General features: G+C 41.3%; 2 protein-coding genes across 7 annotated transcripts; both read right to left on the reverse strand.

The window, feature by feature from the left end:
• Positions 1–1,144: 1,144 nt before the first annotated feature.
• Positions 1,145–8,055, reverse strand: stau1 (staufen double-stranded RNA binding protein 1). Of its 4 annotated transcripts, none has more exons than XM_044349436.1 (15): positions 7,856–8,055; positions 5,923–6,222; positions 5,394–5,515; positions 5,128–5,272; positions 4,855–5,008; positions 4,588–4,759; positions 4,385–4,480; positions 4,011–4,223; positions 3,779–3,922; positions 3,527–3,673; positions 3,363–3,438; positions 2,924–3,243; positions 2,696–2,818; positions 1,965–2,044; positions 1,145–1,525 (listed from the first exon to the last, which is right to left on the reverse strand). In XM_044349436.1, exons 2-15 carry the CDS (start codon positions 6,113–6,115, stop codon positions 1,438–1,440), a joined length of 2,073 nt encoding a protein of 690 aa, XP_044205371.1. In that variant the 5' UTR covers positions 6,116–6,222; positions 7,856–8,055; the 3' UTR covers positions 1,145–1,437. The 4 variants fall into 4 exon arrangements, with proteins under 4 accessions (XP_044205371.1, XP_044205369.1, XP_044205370.1 ...); XM_044349434.1 differs by having other exon boundaries at positions 5,116–5,272; XM_044349435.1 differs by having other exon boundaries at positions 4,855–5,011; positions 7,856–8,054.
• A 187-nt stretch (positions 8,056–8,242) lies between these two features.
• On the reverse strand, positions 8,243–20,855 carry pbrm1l (polybromo 1, like). Of its 3 annotated transcripts, none has more exons than XM_044348500.1 (30): positions 20,736–20,855; positions 20,238–20,416; positions 19,997–20,094; positions 19,619–19,766; positions 19,055–19,204; positions 18,682–18,798; positions 18,387–18,455; positions 18,180–18,278; positions 18,010–18,095; positions 17,795–17,886; positions 17,492–17,708; positions 17,151–17,292; positions 16,942–17,027; positions 16,458–16,737; positions 16,221–16,326; positions 15,076–15,715; positions 14,681–14,904; positions 14,393–14,581; positions 13,783–13,940; positions 13,443–13,679; positions 12,676–12,821; positions 12,402–12,559; positions 12,039–12,222; positions 11,732–11,939; positions 11,393–11,591; positions 11,155–11,310; positions 10,100–10,261; positions 9,661–9,725; positions 9,156–9,369; positions 8,243–8,677 (listed from the first exon to the last, which is right to left on the reverse strand). In XM_044348500.1, exons 2-30 carry the CDS (start codon positions 20,379–20,381, stop codon positions 8,514–8,516), a joined length of 4,938 nt encoding a protein of 1,645 aa, XP_044204435.1. In that variant the 5' UTR covers positions 20,382–20,416; positions 20,736–20,855; the 3' UTR covers positions 8,243–8,513. The 3 variants fall into 3 exon arrangements, with proteins under 3 accessions (XP_044204435.1, XP_044204434.1, XP_044204433.1); XM_044348499.1 differs by having other exon boundaries at positions 14,393–14,584; XM_044348498.1 differs by having other exon boundaries at positions 14,393–14,584; positions 17,998–18,095.
• Positions 20,856–21,278: the final 423 nt, after the last annotated feature.

Below are 21,278 nucleotides of genomic sequence, written 5' to 3' on the forward strand. Positions count from 1 at the left end.
AACAAAATATTTCCTGCAAGGGAGAAAGTATGACTAATAATGAAATATTTCCTGCAGCATAACCCGAGAATGTGCTGCTCTGAATGTCTGAAGTCATAATGCCCCAGAATGAGCTCATGTTGGGACACGCAAAAACAAAAAAATAATCTCCATGACAAGACATTTACATTTTTCTTGATTTTAGCCATTCATGAGAAAAGAAATAGCTGACTTTGTGATTATTAAATTACATGTTTATAGACACTTAAATGTGGTGCAAATAAGGTGGTTTTTGCTTTCAATATTTTGACTTTTCTTTTGCTATTTGAAGAATGAGGAGTCATCATCAGAATTGATCAGGCCTGCGAGAAACCTTAGGGCTGGATGGTATGATTGACAATATTAAGATTTTTTCCAATGTTAATGTGTATCAAAGTATAAATAATCAAATTGATGTTTAGTGCAATGAATAGTGTTCCACTGTCATACTTAACATCAGAAAAAACTCTTCCAATGTGTCAAATTGGTCTTTAATAACTCATGTCATGAGTTTATACTTAAAATTTGCTTGGAGTAATTAATTTTGACGACAGATTCTTGTAAAACATTTAGACAAAATCGTTTTATCATCCTGACACGACACCACTGAAAGTTGACATCCTAAACCTTTTCAAGTATATGTAACAGCATTAGCAGATATAGAAACTGACAAGATGACACAGATCTTTGTTTTGTGCGTAACAGCACGAAAGTTTAATTACCATGGGGAGCGGAGAGAGAAGGGAGTCTGACATAAGGAAGGAAAAGGAAGCATCAGGGCAACTGATGCCGAAGGGAAACTTCCCTGCCACACACAGTGGAGACAACATCACATTACATCACACGCTACATTTAGTAACAAATTCTTCCCAGCCCTACATGGTAATGTCGATAACACTTCACTTTGTGGTTGTTGATATAAAGCACTCTAGGAAAATCAGAGGTTTGCCAGCTGCACCCTAGACAAAGACGAGGTCCAAACCTTAACAAGATTTTGAACTACCTCAGCGGGAGATAAAACATAAAACACTTAAAAACAAGAGTTAGCAGGTCTCACAGAGAGGAAACAAGTTCTAGGCAAAACAAAACAGAGTTCACAGTAAATTGCTTCTTTTTTTTTTTTTCACCAAGTAAACCCCCCCCACCCCGCCCCCCCAACTCATTGACTAGGATGCAGCTACTTTTTCTACAAAGCAACAAAAGAATAAATAATGTGTACAATTAAACAACATCAAGGAGAAGAAACTATTTTTTTTCCAATCAATCTTGTTTAACTGTGAACATTTGGGAACAATGGATATGAACAGTGATGGTTTAGAGCCTACAGTGCCCGAAGCGTCCTGTAGCCGTCTAAAACAGACTAAGAACACAGTGTCTGAGTTTTCTCTAGTGCTTTTACAGACAACCAAACCTGATCATCTAAACAGTGCCATCCAGCGTCTGTGCCAATGTGCTTGAGTTAGCCTGTTTGAGGTGCAGATCACCTTCGATCTCCTGCTTGCCACACCTGTGAAAAATAAACCCAGTTTAGTTACAGTTATTAGTTCAATGATTTTACATAAACCTGTGTTTATTACATCTAACAATTCCCTTGAAAGCATTTACATGTGTGATCTGATAAACTGTCCTGTGTAAACACTACACACATTTTTTCCACAAAAAAAATCTAAGTAAGTGGAACAATTACTAGCTTACTGCTGTGCTTCTGATACTCAAGTAACAGTTTTACCGGAGTAGACGACCGGAATGACTAAGCAAAAGTTGAGCCTTCTGTTTACTTTCCAAAAGAGAATGCCAGTAAATGACGAACTATATAAATGACTTCAGATGAAGTAATTTTATTAAATGTTTACATCAGACATTTTTACTCTGAGTACTCTTTTAGATTTTTAGTGGAATAAAGGGCTTAATGTAAACACAGCTATAAGTAGTAGAGAGAATATTACCCAGAGACTGGTCCATTTCCTGTTCTCTCATTTAACTGCTGGTCCAACTCAGAGAGCAACTTCAATATATTCAGAGCAGCCTGTAGTGGTGAAAAACAGTTTGAGTTACTCCTACTTACTTTAGTACTACCCTGTAAAGTAAAAGGCACATTTCCATGATAGCAGGTATTCTTCAACTTCACCTCACACATCAGCCTGACCTAAACTGTGCTTTCTTTGGTCACCCTCACATTGCTTCACCCACCCTCTTAAGATATGAGGGTGACTTCACTGTATGTTCTTGAACCATCTTGAGAAAAGTTGAGAAATATGTTTTTATTTCTAATTAAATCACTTCTAGCAAGCTTGTCTATCTGGTTCCACAGCTGCTCATAAGATGTGCACACTGAGAAAGAAAACTGGATGACCTTGAGGGCTTCTCCTACTGTCCTAAGGAAATAAAAGAAAAATCAGATAACCAGTCATATCGGCTGTGCTTTGTTCTGTGCAAGGGGAGTGATACTGACTGTGGACAAAACAGGCCTTTATGACAACGGAATAGTGAGTGATAATACATCTGCTGACATTTTTCACTAAGCTCCCTGTCACCAAGATAAACATACTTCTAAATATATAATAAACTGTTTTACCAACTGTTTCATGTTTTACCAGATGAAATCTAGACATAAGTCTGTTAGTGAGTGTTTTAAACTGCAGGGATACATTTTGAAGCTTTTAAAAAAAACACTCACCATATCATGACAGGATTCTACATCTTTCCCAATCCCATGACTGATGAGCGGGGGCTGGGAGGAGCAGTTAATCAATGACACAAACTCGTTCTTATTGTTTTTAGGAAAATCTTTGTATTCCACCTGCAAGCAAATTAAATATTTCAGTTACTTTTTTTTACCATGCTTTAGTCCAAAGCAATGCACACAAGTTAAAAGTACATCAAAGCACAAAATGCAGGTGGTTACCTGCAGGCCCTGCACGGATGCAAGAAAGCTGAGTTGTTCCGAGGGCCTGGTGAGGGGTCCGTGGGGTAGCTGGGTCATGTTATTTTTGTTCTTAAGGATAGTCTCAGCAGTCAGGGATGTCCCTGCATAAAGCAGCTCATTGGCAATCATGGCAGTGATTGTGGCCTTTCCTGGGTTGGGCAAAGCTCGACTGTAGTCCTTGGCCTGGGATCCTTGGCAGGCCCCGACTGCTTGAGCCACCTCAGGCACCATGGGCAGGATCCCTGCAGGCAGCTGCTGGTGGCTCATGTAAGGCAGGCGGAAGTCCTCCTCCTTGGAACCTTTAAAGAGTTGTAAAGAGGACCTTAATTAAGAGCAATACAATATTAAATTATACACTATGAGTGCTGCCAAAGACTTGAGTCTGGTAAAGGACATCTCTGTCAAGAGTACAACTCACCCAATGCCACCTCCTCTACAGAGCCAGGTTCAAAGAAGGTCACTTTGCGCCCATCACCAGGTTTTTTTACAGGGGTCTGAATATTACAAACACAATATACATACATCAAGGTTGATCTTGTCTGCCATGTTTATTGAACTTACTTAATAAATGTCTAAAAGTACCTTCTCATCAGTTTTGAGTGCCGGTTTGGGGGGTTGAGGCTGAGGCACTTTATATCCCAAGAGCTCCAGCATTTTCTCTGCTGCGTTCCTCTTGGCCACCTTTTTGCTAGGTCCCATACCCTCTGCAGACTGGCCACACACTGTCACCTGTACCGGCAAGCAAGCAACATTAACAGATCAAATTACTGAATGGGTGAGAAATTAACAAGCTAAGGCAGAGGAGAAGTTTTGCTTAATTTGCTGTTGACTCACCTGCATGACGAACTCCCGGCGCCGCGGTAGACCTCTCTCTGTCACCATGCTGTACTCTGGCTCCTTCTCCTTCTTGGCCTGCTGGATCTGAGCCAGACGGCTGATGGGGTTCATACCCTGACCGTATTCTGGGCTGGTCTGCAGCTGTTGGCGTGACAGGTTAAACATTACTGAGTGAAGAGTCTTCGAGTCTGTACTGATTATCCTCATTCCAGCTCAGCGGTTTCATTACCTTGATGATGGATTTGGGTTTCTTCTTGATGCGTGGCAGCGTCTTTTCCACACTGGGTATATGGGGTAGCCTCTTCAACTCCCCCAGCACTGCTGCTGCTGCCAGCTTCTTGGCAATCTTTTTACTCTTTCCCTCGCCCTCTCCAGTGAACTCCCCGACTGTAACACGCACCACAAAACTCTTCATGTGTGGGGGGCCTTCTTCCTTTAAAACCTGGAAAACACCAAGATTTCACAAATTAGGATGTTAAGAGAACTTATGTTTTATGATTGAACTGCATACGCAGCTGGGCTCAGTTAGACATCTTATATTATCACTGAATTGATACACAATATATGTATGCAACATTTATAACAAAGAAATGCATACATCACCTCAAAGTTTACAGGTAAGTTGCGCTTTAGTGCAATTTCAAACACTTGACTGATTTCTGATTTGTTGAGATTCTCTTCCTCGGGCTCTCCATTCATCTGTCGAGAGCAGAGAGCACATTAAAAAAAAGTAAGCAATAAGTCGGGACAAAATTGCTCAAAAGCTTTTTACCACTATTTCATGCTGACTGCACGTCTTTTCTCACCACTGGCAACTGTTGCAATATTGGCTCTTTCTGCAGAACTTTCATGGCCTTGGCAGCAGCGTCATGTTTGGCTAACTGCCGCGTGCGTCCTTTCCCAATAAACTGCTGGCCTCCGATGGATAGCTCCATGTGGTATAACATTGGTCCAACTGGTGGAAACGGATAGTAGTACCTGGACATACAGTCAGCACAGTCGACTGTCAGATGCAATCGTTTTTTCCATCTCAGAAAAAGACCTCATGAAACGAAATGGCAGAATGCTCTCACTGTTGCATAGAGCGCTGGTAAGGCCCTGGAGCCCGGACATTGTAGTTGAAGTTTGGTGGTCTCATGCCCGGGTATGGGTCGATGGGTTTAAACATAGGCTTCTTACCAAGCTTCATACATAGTGCATTCAACTCCATGGTATGTGTCATGCCATCTGCTATAAGGTAAACAAACCCAAAAATAAAAATGTATGAGCAAACTCTGCAAATCTTGAACAAGCATTAGAAAAACACTGCGACCAACCCAGTGGGAGCAGCCCACCTGGGTTCTTGCCTGTGTTGCGGGGTGTCCTCATGGTGGGCTTAGGGAGTGTCGTCTCAGCGAGGGCAGATGCAGCAGCGGAATGCTGGGCTTTCTTGATGCTGGTCCCCTCTGCCTCCCAGTGCTGATCTCCCAGTGTGAGCCTCACTGAGAAAATCTGACAGAGGCAGGAGCCAGAAGAAAATCAGTAAGATTCTCCGTCACTAGCATGAATTTGTGACAACAATATATATGGAACCACCACATAGGTTTGTTTGTAAAAGCTACCTCCAACATACCTTGGAGTGAGCTGGTCCTTGCTCACAAAGTAGCTTATATTCAGGTTGGATCTTGTTGAAACGGGCTAACTCATTCACCAAACACATGGGGGTCTTCTCTTTAGGGTTTGCCATGTTAGATACTGTAACAAAAAAAAAGATCCCAAATACAACACACACACAAATAGGTGTGATTATGAACCCAGACACAAAAGGTTGCTCCTCATCCCTAAGTCTGACAGAAAAACACACACCAGCAAGACATGCAAGGAATGATAAACCTTTGAAAACAATAAGCATAAAATCCTAAATATTTCAGATGCAGCGACTGTGACATACACAAAGCTCTCCATAGACAGTACAATATGTGGGAGGGGTTTGAAAAACAAAGTGTGAATTTAACAAATACACACTGACTGTACACTTGTGCAAGCCTTTATGGAAAATGTGATATTTGCAACCACAAATGTTAGTGGCTTAACAAAATATAGCACTGTACTGTAAACCAAAAACAATTAGCTTTTTGAACAAACCAGCAAAAAAGACAAACCTGTGGTGGTATTGTAGGGAGTGGCTGAGCCCGCAGGGAGAGCGGAGCTCCTGATGGGCTGGCTGGCGCTCTCCGAGGGTAGTGTGCCTGAGGCACAAGGGATGCTGTAGCCAGGCTGTGGCTGCCCCAGCTGCAGTGGGGCAGAAGCAGCGGGCATGGGGCTAGCCGGACACTGAAACTGGAGCTGGGACATCCTTGTTGGTCTAGCTTAGTCAATGGTAGGCTGACGTTTAGATAAGAACTTTGCAGTGTAGAAATGGTGCGGGGAATTGTTGATTGAGGAGTTCTGATGGTCTCTGCCTGGAAAGTGAGGATATAGGAAATAAGCAGCACAGATGAGCAAATTTCTAAATCCGAGAGAAATCAGAGGATGCTCCATTCGTCTGTTTTCTAAAAAAAACTTAGGGGTCACAGGGGCTGAATCTTCCAGCAACCAAAGGGCAAGCAGAAGGGTACTCCTAGACAGGCTGCCAGTCTATCACAGAATTAGACCTATGAGAGGAAAGCAATGCAGACCACCGGGAAAACAGCGAATGCCACAGCGAATGGCCCCTGTCTGCTGGATAAGGTTAAAAACCAGCTCCTTCATCAAATCAAATGTTGTCTAATACACACTCAGTAGACAAATGTAACAAAGGTACAAATGTAAGGAAAAATGTCATCATTCAAAAGAAAGGTGCAAAAGACGCCAGAAGATTTATAACATTTTCAGTAAAGTTAGTGGTGACATTCAGAAATGGGTTAATTTCACAGATTATGATTGTTAAATTAAAACATAAGAGAACTTGAATGTAATGATATGTTGATCTGTGGACACTGACAGTAATAGTGACAGAATTCATTGTGCAGTTATCAGTCTCAGACAGTGTGACTTTAATACAATTAATGGATTTCCAACAAATCTAATTAACTTGACAGCACTGTGCGAAATGCCCTTTTCAAGTTTTGCTTCACTTCATCATAATATTCACGCAGGTCTCAAAGTATCTGTCAATATGCAATACGCAGTTTGACAGTGAAAGTTGTAGAGTCCAAACATAGGTTACCCGGCATACCAACATTAAAAAAGGCCACATTATTTATCAGTAGCAAAACAAGAAGGACAACATCACATCTGTGAAACCAGATGGGTGGCATGAACAATACTACATATCACGTGTTGACAGAGCCAAGCCTACACTAGCTGAAACAATACGAACACTGTTAGCTCGGTTTACGCTTTTTCCTCATTAACATGTGTAAATTAACGGTGCTGCTAATACAAAGACAGACAAATGATCTTATATAATTATCTTTTCATTTAAGGTGCAGTGTTGGGAGGTGTCCATCACTGTCTGGCTGTTCTGGGCCCTGGGAGCCTTTGCCAGCTGTGATATCATACAACTGAAACTCCCATGCACTGCTTTTAAACATGTACTTCATCATCCCACTGAACGTTTGCAAGCCTGCCTTATTGATAAAATGTAAACTTAAACATTAGCTAGCTTTATAGCAAGATACAAGCTAGCTGTTACATACGGGGTTTAAACTGCTCGCAAATATGCACAAACGATAATGTCTCTCAAATCACTAGACACGTATATTTCCTAATGGTTTGACCATCTGTGTGAAAAGGTCCACATAACATATTTTGCTGTCACTAAGACATTAGCTGCCTCTGATGAAGTCAGGCCGCCGGTAGGCTACAAGCTTTCCAAAAAGACCACGTTAGCTAATTGGCTATAGAGACAGGAATGGAGATAATGGGACAGCTTCTAATGAAACTAATATTATCAAGAAGCATGCACTCTCACCCCGAAAGCGGCACTACATAACACTAGTTTATTCATTAAAGCAAATCCCTTTCTTTTTTTCCAGTGAGTCTGAACAGCCGTTGAAACTGCTGGCTAAGCTAGCTAACCCTCGACAAGTCACTGCACAAAATAAGCCTCACCTCGTCGCTCCTTCTGTTCAGTTTTTAGTTACTCCATAGGACACGTTGCTTTAGTGTCGTTTGCTTTTGTGAATGGCCAGTTTCAGGTGTCGGTCAATGTTATTTTTATATCAAAATGCGGGCGGTGAGGAGGTGGACATTGGGAAGACAGGGCAAACACTAAAGAGAATGGCCCGAGCTGGTATCTCTCTTCAGGAAGTGACATCACACAGAGGAAGTACTTCCAAAATAATGCATGATTGAGTGGACCGTCTTTGGAGTGATGTCGGAGAAGACTCATCAGTGCGTTTCTCGATTTATCTGTGCAACTGGCCATTGAAAACTAGTCATTGACATTCACAAGTAGCAATTGGTAACTAAAGCAATTTAAAACAAACACACAGCATATAAACATGGTATCCGGAATTTTATTTTGGTAGTATCAATCAGCCAAAAACACTGGTTTTGCAGCAAAATTAATCCCAATGGTGTAAAAAAGAAATGAAAATGCACACACAAATAACTACCAAGCTCATTATGCTAGCTAATAAATATAAATTTGATCATGATTCACTATAAAATATTGCTTCTATGGTCTATAAACCTTCCTAAACTCCATTGCTTCAGGGACATAGCAGTGAGTGAGTGAGCTGGTTACAAGTGGTACGAGCCCTGCAGGTTACAGGTTGTACGCCTGGCAGATGTTAAGAGAGTCTCTCAGCATCAGGTCACGCAGGCGCCACAGTGCATCCGCCATGGTGGTGTGCGCTCCTTTGCTCTTCAGCCAATGAGCTGGCAGCCGGCTCTCCTGCTCTTTGGTCAGGTGAGCATCTCGCCTTCGTGCTGTTACGGAAACACAGGGTTCTTGATTAAAGTACTTATTTTTGTGAGCAGTTTAATGTTTCTAATTTTTAAAGCACACAAAGGCATGACACATTTATGGTTGATAAGTAATTTCACACATTACTTTCCATATTTATGTATATATTTTATATTTATTTATTTTTCACAAATCTGTTTCTGTGATGCACTGTTGTTGATTTCAATGTCAACGGTAATCATACCATCAGTAACAGCAAACATTTCTATATCATCATACTTGACTTAACTTAAAAAGAAAACAGGACCTAATACGATGAATTTAGTATCTTACGTTTATGTAGAAAAAGACATATAAATCATGTGGGCGTAACCTGTGGTGCAAATACTGTATGAAGTTTCTATTCTGTCAATATTGATGCTTCTAAACACACACAGACCGACAATCAGACAACCCGAGCTGTAGTACATAAAAATGAAAAGATGACACAAGGCACAACACCTTTGAGTGTTTGGTCCCACTTGCTGACAGTGCTAGACTCTGAATTCAAGCCCTCAATGTACTTCAGGTAGGCCTCTGAGTGGAGCACCCTCTGGGTCTTTGGTGGTGGAGCCACAAACATGGGCGTGGTGGGCTGCAGGTGTGAGGGTTGGCCTAACTGGCCCTGTCCAGGATACGGTGGAGGAGCATGCTGTCCTGGGCTGTACATCCCAGGCTGAAATGAAACAAGTCCTTTTTTCTTAGCATGTGGACAGTATGTGAAATACTAAATTATAAAATAAAAAAAAGATATAAACCATTTATTTTCTTTTTATTTGTATACATAAGCACTCTAGATATAACTGCCAAATGGCTCTATCATTAAAACCACTGTTGCTGCAGCAGAGACGACCAGAATGCTGATGGATTATGCAACAACATTATCAGTATTCATGGTAAGAAGTTCATCTACAGTTCAAAAGTATGTGACCTATGTATGTAAACCTGCAGGCAAAGCAGGGCTCACCTGTTGCATAAAGTTTCCTGATGCTGGACTTCCTGCCATGCCATTCATACCAGCACCCATCATACCTGTTAAATGAGAATAATTAATTTCTGTCTGGTAATTGTGGTTTACTTGTGATGGTTTGCTTTATGTTAATATTTAACACTGTACCAAAACAAATATTAAGTGTAGGTTTTACAATTACTTGTATGAAATGTTAGTTTCTGAATATTAGTTGAATATTAGTTGATGTGTATCAGTGGTATCACATGCATTACATGTGTGAATGTGGATCCTGTATATATTAGGTGTGGGGTGTGAGTACACTTTGAGACCAGAAAGCTTTGACTGCTTTGTGAGTAGATCAGGCTGTGCAGCCTGTGGACCAGGTAAACCCCTCCAGCAGGAGAGACACGATTGGATGTGACTGAGCAGGTGTGGCTGGGACAGTGGCCCTTACCCTGATGAAGCATGCCAGGGTACCCAGGCATACCTTGCTGGAGATGGTGAGGAGGCAGGTGGGGCCCCCCTGTGGGGTGAGGTGGCATTGGGGCCACACTCAACAAACCCTCATGGGGGCCCTGCAAGGCCATGTAAGGTGGGCCGTAAGCTCCCATCATGCCTTGGGGAAGAGGGCGAGGAGAGGACAACAACATATCCATGCATAAGTGACATGCACCTGACTATGAAATAACATGCACTACTTCTGCACACAGCGGCCCCTTTCGCACATTCACCTTAAGCCATAAACGCTCTGGCATTACGTTTCTGAGTCGATTTGCCCACATTTGCTCAAGAGAAGTGAAACATCTAAATATCTTTCTACTTAACTTTAGTGGTAACAAAAGCAGCAATAATCCCAGCTAAAGCATGTTAATTTTCTGTTCTTACTGATGATGGTTGTACATAACCACAAAGCTGATAACCGAATGACTAAACAGTGATGATTTGATCATTTGTGCAGCTTCTGTAGAAATTCATAAAAGTCTTCTTCCTTTTTTCTTTTCCCCCCAACTTGCTATTTTTCTTCAGCTGTGCCGACACAGAAAATGATTATTTCAACATTCCCCAAGTGGTCATGACAACACAAGAGAAAAGTTGACACTGAATTTTGCCGTCTAAGAGACCTTTAAGTGAATGAAGAACAACTACCGCCTCGCTGGAATAACCAAACTTGTTAATGTTAAAGGTTCCATGTGTGAAAGGGGCCAATGACACAAATGGGCTTAAAATGTTAGCAGGCAAAACAAGCATGAAAGTTAAATAAAAATTTTAAAATAAGGTTATTCATGCGGTCAATGTCATGCAATGTCAAATATGAAGCTAGTGAAAATAAAAACTATAAACATTAAACAATATGAAACAGCAGCAAAAGAAGAAAAAATTTTGTTTTAAGAATGTAGTTTTGAGTTTCTAATGGTTAGAAAACTAGAAGATTACGCTTTGTAAACAGTCCAGCCTCATTTCCCTGCTGCCATGTTGTCAAGCACTCGTGCTGTCTCTGAGAGGGGTTACCTGACACAGGTGTCATGGTCTGGTTTATCATGCCCATAGTGCTAGGCGAAGGCACCATCCCCATCAGTGCCCCTACGGGGGTACCTGCTCTTGGGGACACTTGCTTCTGGGGTGGCCGTTCACGCTCTTGTTGCTCCACTATTTTGGCTGCGCGTTCTGCAACATAAAGAAATAATTATGTCTTGACCTCAGTTCACATCCAAGAACTTTTGCATCCACGTACAGCTGCTCCTCTCACCTTCATACTCTGCTTTCTTGGAAGCCTCGAGGTTCCTCCACTCAGTGCCCACCAGTCGACTCAGTTCCCCAAAGGAGTAATCTGGGTGTCGAGCCTTGATGACTGCCCGCATTTCACTGCTGAACAGGATGTAGCCACTCATGTTGATCTTCCTCTTGGCCCCTTCCTTCTTTGATAAGCCCTTCACTTTCGGAGTGGTCTTTATGAAAAAACAGAGTTTAGTTAAAAATCAAACAGGTTGTGTGTTTATTTTAATATCAGGAGCAGCAGTTTGAAGCCTTTGGACATAAGATTTGGGGTTCGGGAGAAGGCTGTAGTGTCCTTGGGGGTGTATGGTACCTGGGAAGGTGTGTACGGCATGACATCCATATCGGTTGCCATTGGGGTTTGCATCTGAGGCATAGAAGGCGTCGCTGGAGCCTCCTCCTCCTCATCCATGTCTTCCATATCATCATCTGCATCCTCCATATCTGCCAGTTTAACCTCAAGCTCTTCTATCTTCTTATCCAAAAAGGGGGATGCTTCCTTCTGTGGCACTATCAATTTCCTACACATGGTACCAGTATAAGACAAAAAAGAATTTCTGACTGGGCAAGAAATTGTTTAAGCTTTAAATCAGAATAAGTGTTCTGCTTTACTGACTAACCTGAAATAGAAGATTTCATCCTCCACCACTTTGGAAGAGTATGAGAAACGTTTTAGCCCCTTGAACTTTTTCATCTGCTTCTCAGTCTCAATGTAGCGGCTCTCGCACAGCAGGTTATCCTCTTCCGAAACCTCGGTTGGTCTGCATGACAGGTAGTCCTTAAAGGAGGACACCATACATTTGCCTGAGAGCATATGAAAAGGAGAAAACTTTGTCAGAACTGTGTGGGACTCAAACTCTTGAGTGAAAATTATGTCTGTAGCATGAATTTAAAAAATTGCAGGGTGAAAATTTAGGTTCAGTACATGATGGATGTTCACTGTGATATGTGAGCACAAGTCCTATGAAGTATGAATGCAGTACCTATGACACAGGTCATTGGCAAGGTCTCCTCCAGATTGCTCAGAAACACCTCTCTCTTGTAGAACATCTTTGTGGGCTCGTGTTCGGTTTCCTCAGGATGAATGAAGATGGGTCCAAAAAAGAAAGTAGTTCCATTCTGCACCCAAAGCTTCTCTATCCTACAGTCCAGACAAGGGAGCCACATTATCGATAGTTAAAGACTCCATGATAATCATATAGGCCCAATATGATAATCCATTTCAACAACAGGGAGCACAAATAAACCTTCACCCACCTGGCAACTCGGGGCTTAGATAGACCATGTGACTGGATGTAAACACAGTCTCCCACTTTAAACCACATGTTGTTGTAGCGCAACTGCTCATAGTGCTGACAGCCGGGCTCAGCTGCACTCATCTCCATCGGGACATCCTCTTTCTCCTAAATGAATAAACATGCACACACAAAGGTCTCAGATGTTTGTTTATATTGTGACAAACAAACTTTTATACTTGGAATTAACTACTCTCACTGCTAGCCAGCTCCTTGTCAAGACATGCCTGCTAACAATCTCTGAGTTAATTAATCCCCTGTAGTCGAGGTCAACTGACGGTGTTCTTGCTCAGCGACAAAACATTCTTGATGTTCTATTTCATTTTTACCTTGACTATAGATGTGTTACACTGAACTTGGTTAGTGGGTTAGCGTCCTGATTCTGCAGACCTCCTGGGATTCAGTCCAAACGTAGCTAAATATGAAAGTCCATTATCTGAACCTACAATTTATCTTTGTTGTGTCCTTTTATTTGCTGCTACAATGACCCATTTTCCATGAAAATAAATTTAACAGGCTCACAGACAATTATAAGCAGCACAGAAAAAGGCCAAACTATCAAGTATAGAGGAAAGCATAGAGGAAATATGAGGACTCGGATGTGGCATAATATAAAATATGAAAACATCCGAAATAAATTTGATTCGTCTTGAAGCAGATTTACCATCAGGATCAGAAGTGACAACCTCACTTATCTTTAGAAATATAAAAATCATATTGTCATCTCACCTTGTCCACAAAACTGCCACTGTCTGTATATGAAAATGTCTCCTGGTCAGGCTTGGCAAACATGGAAGCAACGCGGACAACAGGCAACGGCACCTCTCGAGGGACAAATTTCACAGAGCTTGGGGGCATGGCCCATATCTTGATCTTCTTGAACGACTTGTTCCTGGCAGCGTAGCGGGATTCACAGACGTAGACATCCTCAGCTCTGTAGCCCTCAGGTTGAAGTTTGAAATAATCCTACAGAAACAACAACAAAAAAAATCATGAGTAGGTCAACAGATCCTTGTGTTAAACAAAACTTTTCTTTGTGTGGTTCAGTTTCCATAGGGGGGGGTCTTACCTTCACAAACATGACCACACATTTGCCCAAGACTTTACTGATGGATGCTTTGTTATAGTAGTCGCTCTTGAAGGCCTCCTTTTCCAGGAACTTGCGTGTGGCCAGGTGGAAGGTTTCACTGGGCCTGTAGAACCAGCATCCGTAGAGCCACTTCTCACCTTCATGCAGAAAGAAAAGGTCAAGGTCATATTAGCAGTAAAACCACAAAAACAGAATTGAAATCATTGATATAATTTTTTTACTGATTAAAAAAACAACTACTGTCTAAATGAAGTTCCTATTTAAAATAACCCACAGTGAGTCATATCTATTTTGATTAGTGCTGTATTTGACATAATTTGTTTGGTAGAACCAAACGCCACTTTGTGTTAGTAGTAAAATGTTTTAAATGTTAAGTTTCCATCCAAACTGAAAAGTAACTTTTCATTTCAAAAGAACCTGTTCTAATTTTTTTCTTTTACTGTTACTGATTATGTTCTATGTATGAGAACTAGTGACAGAACAGATCCAATATTTGCCGTTTCTCATACATGTACACTGATATCTGATTAGTATCCAGCTGATTAACATGAATAAAAAGCATTGCTAAAAAAAGTGATGATTTGGTAACCTGCTTCATCCTCCCATAGACGTTCAATACAGACGATGTGTGGCTTAAGGTTCGGCTCTGATGGCTCCACATAGACAAAGTCTCCCACATGGTAGGTCCTGTTTTCAAAGCTGCAGTCCTGACTGTACACACGCTCCGACTCAGACTCTGACTGCCATGACTCTCCTGGCAGGTCCTCAGCTTTGGAACCTTCTTTGGGTGAGAAATACAATGATTTCAAATTACCATCACCTCAACATTTTATCATATTCTTCAAGACTGTGTATATTGTAAGCAAAGCTCACACACCTTTGTTGTCCTCTTCCTCGTCGTCTTCCTTCTTTTCCTTGTCCTCCTCAATCTCTTTAGGGATTTTCTCCCTCTTTTCCTGGTCCACATCACTGTGCAGGTGTTTTAAAGTGTAGTTGAGCGAGGTGGACAGCAGAATTTCTCCATTCTTGCATAGCTCATCCCTGATCTTAATGAAAAACTGTTGTAGTTCCACTGAATCCTCAAATATCTCTGAGTCAGTCCTGCAAATGCAAATAGGACATTATGTAAACATTGATGCACATTTTAGTGGCCTGTTATTAGCCGTTTCAATTAAACCATTTCTGCAACTGTTCTTTTTGTACTTAGACTGAGAACCAAAACTCGACTTTTACCGGTGCAGCTTCTGAAGAGGTTCAAAAATGTATTTATACCTGTGCAGCCTCCTTGCCTTCTCCAGAACTTCGAACATGTGTTCCTGGAAGACGTCCAACCTTCTGTAGCGGCCACGATCCACGTTCATTCTGATGACATCAAAGTTTAGCGGTGGCTTTTCAGGGGCGGCAGGATCCACTGCAGGAATTTCAGCAAGCGAGTCACTGTAGCATCTGCCCTCTTCATCCTGGTGACCCAGCACGGACACAAACAGGTTCCTGATCAGCTCTCGCACCAGAGGTCCCACAGCAGGAGCCCCGGAGTCCTCACCTCCCTCCTGCTGCTTACGTGTCTCCAGCAGCACCCGATGCAACACTAGAGCATCCCGATAGATCAGAGACTCCGGCTCATTGTACATGCAGGCATTGTTGAACATGAGAGCAAAGTCCTCCACCAGGGCTTCAACGTCCTGGTAACGGCCCGCTGCCATATGGCTTCGCAGGCGCTCCATATCGACAGGACGCTTGATAGTAGCATAGTAGTCAGGCAACTCGGCGCGAGATGGCAGACGGAGGAAGATTGTGCTCAGGCGGCGACCTCGACGGTCAGTGAAGTTTCGCACAGCATCGTAAAGTTCGTTTAACCTCTGCTGGAGAGGGGTGAGGTATTTGGACTTCTTTGGAGAGACACCACTCTTTCCTAAAGAAATAATTACACACAGAATTAATTAAATTAAACCATATTTGTAAAAACATGAGTAATGCCAAGACACAGTGGGACCAATAGCAATATGAAACCACTCAAACCACTTCAACCCAATCTCCTCAACTAGCGGTTACTTTCACAGTTTCCATTGTATTGATGGTATAACAGGGTGGTTAAAGGCTGGTCTGATGGTGGCACAAGAGATAAGGGGTGACCCCTCATGGAGTTACCAATTCAACAAAGTTCCTCCACTTGGAAGTGTGGATGCAGCTGTCCAATGTTGCACTAATGCCAGATTCATTTCAAAACATCTGCACTGTTTTACAGAAGAATAATGTTAAGTATCACTAAAAGTGGACACATTTACTGTGATGATGTCAACTCAAGCATGTTTCAAGCCAGGAATAACACATTCCAAAGATCTAAATTTGTTTGGAAAATGGTCTGCAGTAATGTAAAATGTATAAACATGCAAAAACGCTGGTATGATCAAACATACTTAGTTTCAATTTGGGAGATCCCACATCTTCCTCTTCAGGCGGAGGTCCCAACTCCTTGCGCTTGTCCTTCAGTATCTTCTCTAGAATGTCAGCATCATTATACACCTATATCAACAGAAATAAATAGGTACTAGTGTCAGAAAAATATAGCACATGCAAAGATTGCTGTGCATTAGCTAATAGCAAAGATGAAAGTTGCACATTTTATCAGTGTTTTTTGTCCCTACATGTCCTACCTGAGATCCCTCCTCATTGTAATGCCGGGCGTTACGGAACATCAACTTCATGTCATCCATTAGAGCTTCCTCTGTGGTGTAGCGTTCACTGCGAATGCTGTGTTCAATAGTCTTCAGGTCCATCGGTTCGAGGATGACCTTATAGTAGCTAGGGTAGTCCTTCTTGGATGGCTTGACCATAAAAAGATCACAAAGACGACGATTGGTGCCTGCTTCCCTTGCCTCAGTCACTGCAGCGTACAGGGCTTTCATTCGGTTCTTTTTGACGTTTTTCTTGTGGCTTGAAACGAATCAAAGTAGAACAACAATAAGCATGGACGGCAACACCAGGAGTGTGATTGCAAGAACGTAAAAACCAAGAATTCAGGACTGATGTATTTTGTTGTCTTGAAAAGACAGAAAAACATTGTCATGCTTATGAGAAACAGCAATGCACGCAGAAGTTGAAGAACAGACAGAAGGAGAAAAACAAAAACTTTTATACCTTTTTCTCTTGACGCTCCCTGCATCAGTTGACAGAATGCTGTCTCCATCATCATCGTCTCTCCTCAGAAGTTCCCTCTTTTTTGCCTATAGAAACAGATCGACAGACAGATAACTCAGTGGACATTTCTTATCTTTTTACTTGGCCGAACTGTGGAGTGAAAACATCTTCAAGAAGAACCTGACACAGCATGATGCAAAAGTCATTACCTGCATGATCTGCTGAAGCCTAAAGGCCCGTTTGTAAATGCTTGAGTTAGGCATGTTGTAGCGTTTTGCATTCTCAAACATCAAAGTAAGGTCAGTTTCCATCTGCTCTACACTCTCATACTCTCCATTCTTCATTTTTGCCCTAAAAAAAAGAAGAAATGAAAGGCCATTAAAGACTTGAGCTTCCTCCAAAACCGAATCTTTCAGTGTGACTTCATACCCCAACACTAGGTGTAATTAAATATCCCAATCAATAAAAGCCACCAACTTGTTTTTGAACAATCTGTCATTTTGCTTCTTGATGTAATACTGTCTGAATCCGCTGAATGATTTTTCCTTACCTGATCTGATGCAGAGCAATGGGCTGTTTGATCTGCTGATAATAGTCGGGATATTCCCTGCGAGAGGGCAGCTGTTGGAAAGGTTCAGAGAAAAGCTGCCCCTGGTTGTTCCTGGCGCCCCTCACGGCTTCATACAGCTGGAAGATTGGGTTGCTCATCTCCATACTAGAACTCTGACTCTCAGCCTCCGACTCTCCTTCATCATAGCACACAGAGCCTGCAAACATTTACATGTTAAAGTGCTATTTTTTCAAACACAAACACGAGGTATGTTTTTCTGCTACCCAAAGTGCTGATACTTGCCAGAGAGCACTGGGTCGTCCTCACTCTCAGAGCCATACTGGAGCGCTACGCTGACGCCAGAAAGTCGATCGCCCTGGCCAGACCTGCGATTTCTTAACGGTCACAGTACAGACACAAGAAACAAAGCATGTGGGTCGATTTACTTTTCAGTCAGCAAATAATTTTCTGTATTAGGTGATGAAAAGAATACACCAAAAACTCACGGAAGTAAATACCTGATGCGAAGACTGGATTTAGTGGGTTCAGCGTGCTCAAGTTCAGTTTTCCTCTGGATGAAGACTTTCTTTATGGTGTTAGCATCCTACACAATAAGAGAACATTTGTTAACATTTGGATTGTTACATGTTCCAAAAACAAACAAATCAAAAATAAGAAAAGAGTTTACCTTAAAAACCTGAGATCCGGGTTCATTGTATGTTTTGGCATTTTTGGCCATCAGGTCAATATCCTTGGCCATAGCATTGACACTTTTATAGTATCCAATCTATGCAAATAAAATGAATTAGCGCTGGTTAGAAAAGAACATGATTGATGTTCTGACTTAAGTGAATTTTAAGAAGACTGATGCACATAAAAGCAAGTGAGTTGTTACCTGTATTCTTTGAGCGATCGCTCTCAGATCTATTGGCTCCTTTATAATGGCATAGTAGTCTGGGTAATGCTGGGAAAGACAAAGACACTCAGAGTGAGAAAATACAGAACAGTGCTGTAGACTGATAAAATAAAACCATAAAAAAGTAATAAGACTGTAAATACTACAGTACTTTCAAAGAGACCAACAGTGCAATAAGGGCAGCTAAGGTAAATATTCTTATATTAGTGTCTGTTGGGCTGAGTAACAGTTTCAGGGGCATCATTTGAGGCCCATAAACTCTTCAGGGACTCACCACTTTGGAAGGCAGTTTCTGGAACAGTTCACTGACCAGACGCCCTGAGGGATCAGTGTGTGACACTATGGCCTCCAAGAGTTGCTCCAACACCTCCTTCAAACTGCCAGTTGAGTTCTAAAGGATGTTTATGTATAAGTTAGTTCTGACACAACACGGTGGTCCTTATAATTTATTAACAAAGACATATTTCCATGAGAAACATATGAATCTTTTTCAGAAACACCCCCAACATATAAAGACACTGAAATACATTTCTGTTCATTAAAATGATAGAGACCTTATTTTTCTATGTTTTAATATGTTACATACATAAATAAAGGATATAAGTGGCAAGGCAGCAACAATAAATCTAATGAGCAAACAAACTTACCTCATCTTCAGTTGACATCCCCGGAGTATCCATCATGTCATCAGCATCCTCATCATCCTCATCTCCATCTCCAGGCTGCACAAACTCAGTCCTTGTTTGCAAATATACCTCCCACAACTTGCAGGCAGCTCGATACTCCTCACTGTCACTCTAGATTATTTAACATAAAGAAGAAAATAGAATCAATAAGAATTTTTAAGTGTGGCTTTAATAGTATACATGTCCCATTACATTATATTATGATGTTAGAAAAATGTAATTTACCTTTAACAAACATCATAGCAATTGTTATAGAAGTGCAACTAACAATTATTTTGATTAAAGATTAATCTACCGATTATTTTCTCAATTAATCTTCTTGTCTGTGAAATGTCAGAAAAAAGTGAAAACTATCAGTTATAACAGTTCAAAACCCAAAGACATTCAGTTTACCATCATGTATGACAAAGAAAAGCGTTAAATCTTCACATTTGAGAAGCTGAAACCAGCTAATTTTTGGCATTTTTGCTTAAAAACACTCAATTAGAAAAAAGGTTTAAAGCGGAAGTGCTATTTTCTGTCTACCTTGTAGAATGATTTGGCGTTGTTAAACATGAGCTGGAAATCTGCAGTAAGCTGCTCCACATCCTGATAATCTTCTGACTTCAGCTTATACTGAATCTTTGTCATGTCAATTGGCTGGGACACCATTTCATAATAATCAGGCTGATTCCTGGAAAAGAAAAAGAGAGCACAAACGTTACTATAATCTTCCTCTATCATTATTCAGTAGAGTACATAATGTTTTATTTGTCTGAATGAGTTGCCGAGCAACACCCACCCACAAGTCAGATTTTCAGATCTTAATATCAAATGCAGAGTTATATATATATGATGGCAGGTATCCAAGTTATCTTCCAGTATGAAGTATTAAACTTGATCCAGGCGGTTATATCACAATACCTTCTCTTTGGTACCCTAAGGAAAACTTCACAAAGTTGCCTCCCCTGGTCATCCTTGTGGTCCCTGACAGCGTTGAACAGCTCATGGCATACAGCAATCTGGAAAAGTAATTTAAGATCCTTAATACCAGTTTGAATATTTTCAAAAGCATACGTGTGATGCCGGAGACGATCCCACATCCTTTGAAAATCTTTAAAAACACCAACAAACCATGATACGATCAACAATCTAGTGCATTTACCGTATCTACAGGAGGAACATTGGAGATCCTTCTTCTTTTTCTGCCACTTCCAGGAGTAGAGGAGGAGGCATCGTCGAGGTCTCCTCCTCCGCTGACACTGCTGGAGGGTGAAGTAGCTCTTCTCCTCTTGGAGCTCGCTGACATAGCTGACCGGTTTAAACAACAGGCTAGCCCGCTAGCTACAAAAACCAAAGGAGGTCAAAATTTACTTTGGATTTTGGTCCGATTAACATGAAAGTAATCAAAGTTAAAAAGAACAACAAACTCCCATCTTCCCTTTATTAACAGGGCTGAAAGTGTAAGAAGTGCAAACTCAGTCGCTGAGCGTCGCCGCTTGAATGTATGAAACAAAGCAGGACGAGCGGCTGTTAGCTTGTTATCTTAGCTGGCTTGCCGCTTTCCTAACAACAAAGCAAACCTAAATATACTAACTTCATGCAAAATGTGCGCATAGAGTAAATAAACAAAAAGAAATTTATTTTCCAAAAATAGTCTTACCCAAAACTCAGCAAAGTTTGCCGTAGTTCCCTGAGCAAAAATGTGTAACGGCTAGCTAGCAAGCTAGTGTTGTTTGAAAACTCCTGCCCGGAAGTTGAGATTGTATTGTTTTTGTGTACAGAGAAGGAAAGCGCAACCTGAGGCAGTGCTTCCCCTACAGTTTAGGAATAGTACTGCACCCAATAGTATGTGCCAATCAGCTCCATGAGGCCGACTTATCACTGTTGATAAAATATCTTTAATTGTATTTTAATAAGGGCTGAATGTGTGGTTGATTTTTCTGACTACAAGCTTACAAAGTGCTTAACAGACATTACATCTACAAAAAAAAAAAAACCCGACGAGAAATATGTACATGATAAATGTACAGTTCAGTGGAAATATGTATTGAATAACCTAATTATTTTTAAAAAGATCAAATATCAGCTTAAAGGTAATTAAAAGGCAATTTGTAAAAATAAGCTGTCTCTAAATCATGGTGTTGAAAGGCCTGTAGGAACTTCTATGTGTACCAGAATTGTAGGCTATATTTGTGTATGTTTA

Source organism: Thunnus albacares, chromosome 4 (assembly GCF_914725855.1).
Source record: "Thunnus albacares chromosome 4, fThuAlb1.1, whole genome shotgun sequence".
Classification (NCBI taxonomy): Eukaryota; Metazoa; Chordata; class Actinopteri; order Scombriformes; family Scombridae; genus Thunnus; species Thunnus albacares.